This window comes from Microchirus variegatus (assembly GCF_963457635.1).
Source record: "Microchirus variegatus genome assembly, chromosome: 3".
In the NCBI taxonomy this organism is placed as follows: domain Eukaryota; kingdom Metazoa; phylum Chordata; class Actinopteri; order Pleuronectiformes; family Soleidae; genus Microchirus; species Microchirus variegatus.
In genome coordinates, this window is record NC_139804.1 from 397265 (window position 1) to 402500 (window position 5236).

The window sequence follows — 5236 nt, forward strand, 5'->3', positions numbered from 1 at the left end:
CTAATGAGTGAGAGTGTTACATTGTTACTCAGACAATAACTCGATACAATAAAGAATTTTAACGACTTTAAAGGCTTTAAAGGCTCTTAAGGTTCAGGAATGCATTAGGTCTATGATGTGTCCTCACAAAGACATGAAAACAACTGTGTGTGTGTGTGTGGTACAGTGATTTTCACTGTCATAAACCCTGAAATGACCTTTAAACATCAGTGATTGACCTCAGTGAAGACTGACTTTGATGGAGCTCATCATGACACTGTGCTGCCCCCCTGTGGCCTCAGTCTGTGGTTACAGGAAATAATCTAACATCAGTGGAGTTATAATCAGTGAGTCAGCCATTTTGATTTATTTTTGACCTTTTCTTGTTTTAAACCAGGACGTTTCACTGAGATTAAAAAATAAATCTAATTTAATATTTATGAGAAAAACCAGAGACAAAGAATACAAATATATGTAAAACAGAGAATAAACATCTGTTTCTCTCACAAGTAAATGTTATTTATGTTTATTTTTAAATCAACATTTTAAAATAGTATTTTCCTTTGTGCTCTTTTCTCACAGTAACGGTTAATATTTATACTTAAGTATTTATTGACCTTTATTAATGCTGAGGTCAGTAGACCTGCAGCTGATCTGAGGTCAGTTCATGTAGACCTGAAGCTGATCTGAGGTCAGTTCATGTAGAGCTGCAGCTGATCTGAGGTCAGTTCATGTAGAGCTGAAGCTGATCTGAGGTCAGTCCATGTAGACCTGCAGCTGATCTGATGTCAGTTCATGTAGAGCTGAAGCTGATCTGAGGTCAGTTCATGTAGAGCTGAAGCTGATCTGAGGTCAGTTCATGTAGACCTGCAGCTGATCTGAGGTCAGTTCATGTAGAGCTGCAGCTGATCTGAGGTCAGTTCATGTAGAGCTGCAGCTGATCTGAGGTCAGTTCATGTAGAGCTGAAGCTGATCTGAGGTCAGTTCATGTAGACCTGCAGCTGATCTGAGGTCAGTTCATGTAGACCTGCAGCTGATCTGAGGTCAGTTCATGTAGAGCTGAAGCTGATCTGAGGTCAGTTCATGTAGAGCTGAAGCTGATCTGAGGTCAGTTCATGTAGAGCTGCAGCTGATCTGAGGTCAGTTCATGTAGAGCTGCAGCTGATCTGAGGTCAGTTCATGTAGAGCTGCAGCTGATCTGAGGTCAGTTCATGTAGAGCTGCAGCTGATCTGAGGTCAGTTCATGTAGAGCTGAAGCTGATCTGAGGTCAGTTCATGTAGAGCTGAAGCTGCAGCTGATCTGAGGTCAGTTCATGTAGACCTGCAGCTGATCTGAGGTCAGTTCATGTAGACCTCCAGCTCCACCTGCAGCAGAAGCAGCTGATCCAGGATCAGAGCAGGAGACGTTTCTTCACTCAGACTTAGTTTCATTTTAATAACCCTTTAAAAAGCGTAGAAGAAGAAACAGGAAGCGGAGGAGGAGCGGCAGCGCAGCGCGACGCGGTGGCGACTGTCGGAGCGGCAGCGCGGCAGCAGCAGGAGAAGAGACGCAGGATCCGGGGTCTGATCTCGGGATGAGCTCGACAGTCAGAATCGGTTGTGATGATGATTCACAGTTAAACTCGGTGATCAGTGAATGAGTTTAGAGAGAAACAATCAGGGCATTTTCTCTGTTCGCCTGTGTTCGCCTGTGTTCGCCTGTGTTCGCAGCCCGGCCCCGGTCCTCTCGACTGTGAGGCGGGTGAAGGCATCAGATCAGCGGGAGGACGTTTTTATTCCTCTGTCTTAAACCTGGAGCTCTTATTGTGAGGACACCGCGGCAGGAAGCAGAGCTTTTATTGTGAAAGTCTTTTTGTTGCTGACGGAGCGAACATGTCGGGCCAGAGCATCACGGACAGAATCACTGCAGCTCAGCACAGCGTCACCGGGTCCGCGGTGTCGAAGACCGTGTGTAAGGCGACGACACACGAGGTCATGGGCCCCAAAAAGAAGCACCTGGACTGTGAGTATGAGCCGGGGAACCCCGGAGCTCTGTGACCGCCTCTGCTCAAGCTACAAGGCCGCAAAGCCTCAAAGCGACAGGCAGTCAGTGCTACACACACACACACACACACACACACACACACACACACACACACACACACACACACACACACACACACACACACACACAGAGATTACACAGGGCCTTGTCGTTGTTGTTGTTGTTGTTTTTCCTCACAATGAATCAGTTTATTCTTTATTTATCATTATAAATGCGTGTTTCATTGATTTAAACCCTCAGCTGCTGTGATGCTAGCTCTTGTGTAGCATCCTGGGTTTGTTCAGTCTGCTGTGATTCTGTTACACTGTTGTATTATATTAGAATATATCATGTTATATTAGAATATATCATATTATACTAGAACAGGGGTCACCAACCTTTTTGAGTCAGAGAGCTACCTTAAGGGTAAAATGTTATATTAGAATATATCATATTATATTAGAATATATCATATTTTATTGTAGTAAAACACAGGTAGAGGACGTTATTATCATGATTTATCAGAGTATCTGTTATAATACAGTCAATGTAAGGTTAGACTGCTGTTAGCAGAACTAACATTAGCTTAAACTGCTGTTAGCAACGTTAGTATTATGTTAGACTGCTGTTAGCAGCACTAACATTAGCTTAGCCTGCTGTTGGCAGGGTTAGTGTAAGGTTAGACTGCTGTTAGCAGAACTAACATTAGCTTAGCCTGCTGTTAGCAGGGTTAGTATTATGTTAGACTGCTGTTAGCAGCACTAACATTAGCTTAAACTGCTGTTGGCAGGGTTAGTGTTAGGTTAGACTGCTGTTAGCAGAACTAACATTAGCTTAGCCTGCTGTTAGCAGCTTGTGGCAGTTGTGTTTATTTATGCCACTTGTTGTTGGGTAAATGTGTCCAAATCAACTTGAATTTAATCACAATCCTCTTTTTAGAACATTGACACAATATTTTAGTTCAAAAATAGTAATGATTATATTTTTGGTGAATTTCCATAATTGGAAAACTAAATTGTAATAGAGAAACTATTCATATTTAATATGAATGACTTAAATATGCTAATATACAAGTATGTTATGTTGTATGTGAACACTGTCAGTTGTGTATTTTCTTTCTTTGAATGTGTCTGATTTGTGTCCTCATGAAAACCTCTGAGTATTTACAGTATTTACAGTTGGAATAAATATCCTCAGATCTACGTCTGACTTCAGTGATCAAACAGTTATTTCAGATAAATAACAGCATGTTTTTGTGTTGCTTCAGATTTGATTCACTGCACTAACGAGATGAACGTCAACATTCCTCAGTTGGCCGACTCTCTGTTTGAAAGAACCACCAGCACCAGCTGGGTGGTCGTCTTCAAGTCTCTCATCACCACACATCATCTCATGGTCTATGGAAACGAGGTGAGAACTTTCTTCTGCTGCTCGTCTTCTTCAATAACATCAGGTGATTCAGGACTGATGGATTTTCTCCTTCCTGCAGCGTTTTGTCCAGTATTTGGCTTCGAGGAACACACTTTTCAACCTCAGTAACTTTTTGGACAAAAGTGGGTTACAAGGTAACAGGCCCTCTAAAGTATATATACTGTGTACAAATATATATATATATACATGTAGATAATAATTTTGTTTCCCAGGCTACGACATGTCCACGTTCATCAGGAGATACAGTCGATATCTGAATGAAAAAGCTGTTTCTTACAGACAAGTCGCCTTTGACTTCACTAAAGTCAAACGTGGGTAAGGACTGACTTTATTATTAGGGATGCACCGAGTGACTGAACCGGACTATTTTAATAAGCCGATCAAATGCATCGCACAGCATCAGCAACACACGTGCACGCGGCCACACACACGTGTAGTAGAGTGTAGAGCTGGACAGTTTACCAGCTCACACCGAATACTGTTTTTTTTTTTCCATATGAAATGAATTTTTAATATACGGCCATAACTGTGTATTTGATTACACAACATCTGCACAGCCGCCGCACTGATGTCTGTTTAGTGAGTGAGTCGTTCTGCATGTAAACGTTACATTCATGTTTATTTGTTTTAATCACTGAATGAAGTCATATTTAAGACAAGAGTAAGGACATTAAATCACTTACACAAAACGTTTGATCAGCATTTGTTTGTTTGTCATTTAAACTTGTGTGAGAGAGAGAGTGAGACAGAGAGAGAGAGAGAGAGAGAGTGAGGTCTGCGCTCTTGGTCATTATTAATTTACTTATTTGTGTGTAGTACTATGTTGTGAAATATGTTTAAACTTAAATAAACTACACATACAGGTAGTGATTTGTTTTTGTATTTTTAGTTGGATATTGGATGTGAACTGATTGTATTTCTATGTTAAAATGTTCTGTTAAAGAAAATATGCAAAAATATATATATTTCTGTTTGCTGTAAAGTGGTTTAAAAAATATAAATCGGAATCGGCTAAAATCGGTATCTGCAGGTCAAACTTCTGGAAAATATGGAAATCGGAATCGGCCCCAAAAATGCCAATCGGTGCATCTTTAATATTTATTATGTTTGAATATTTAACGTCACAAACACAGTGAATGATCAGTGTATCATCTGTCTGTCTGTCTGTCTGTCTGTCTGTCTCTCTGTCCTCTGTCTGTCTGTCTGTCTGTCGTCTGTCTGTCTGTCCGTCCGTCCTCTGTCTGTCTGTCTGTCCTCTGTCTGTCTGTCCCCTGTCTCTTCATGTGTCCTCACAGAGTGGACGGTGTAATGAGGACCATGAACACAGAGAAGCTTCTCAAGACTGTTCCAATCATCCAGAACCAGATGGACGCTCTGCTGGACTTCAATGTGAGTTAAAGGTGAAGCTGCTGCAGCTCTGAAGCTCTGAAGCTCTGAAGCTGCTGCAGCTGCTGCAGCTCTGAAGCTCTGAAGCTCTGCAGCTCTGAAGCTCTGAAGCTCTGCAGCTCTGAAGCTCTGAAGCTCTGAAGCTCTGCAGCTCTGAAGCTCTGAAGCTCTGCAGCTCTAGTGTGAACAACGTACTGAATCTTTATTCTGTCACAGCTGACCTTCTGTCCAGGAACATTTCAAACTACACAACATTGTATCTGAGTTTCCCTCCAGACTTTTTAAAATATAGATCAAACATTTCTTTGATGAGCCAAAGTAAATCTCCTGTGACTCGTCTGTGGACCCCGACCCAGACTTTGGGAACCACTGCACATTCATGCTTAAGTTTCTGTTGACTAACCATGACTCAGCTGT

General features: G+C 41.7%; 1 protein-coding gene across 1 annotated transcript in view; it reads left to right on the plus strand.

Moving 5' to 3' along the window:
• The first annotated feature begins 1714 nt into the window (after positions 1-1714).
• Positions 1715-5236, plus strand: part of picalmb (phosphatidylinositol binding clathrin assembly protein b) — a 15155-nt gene continuing 11633 nt past the window's right edge. The window contains exons 1-5 of the mRNA XM_083886373.1: positions 1715-1981; positions 3270-3412; positions 3492-3567; positions 3646-3748; positions 4729-4822. Coding sequence (XP_083742499.1) covers positions 1852-1981; positions 3270-3412; positions 3492-3567; positions 3646-3748; positions 4729-4822 — 546 coding nt within the window. The 5' untranslated portion in view covers positions 1715-1851. The remainder of the gene's footprint in view (positions 1982-3269; positions 3413-3491; positions 3568-3645; positions 3749-4728; positions 4823-5236) is intronic.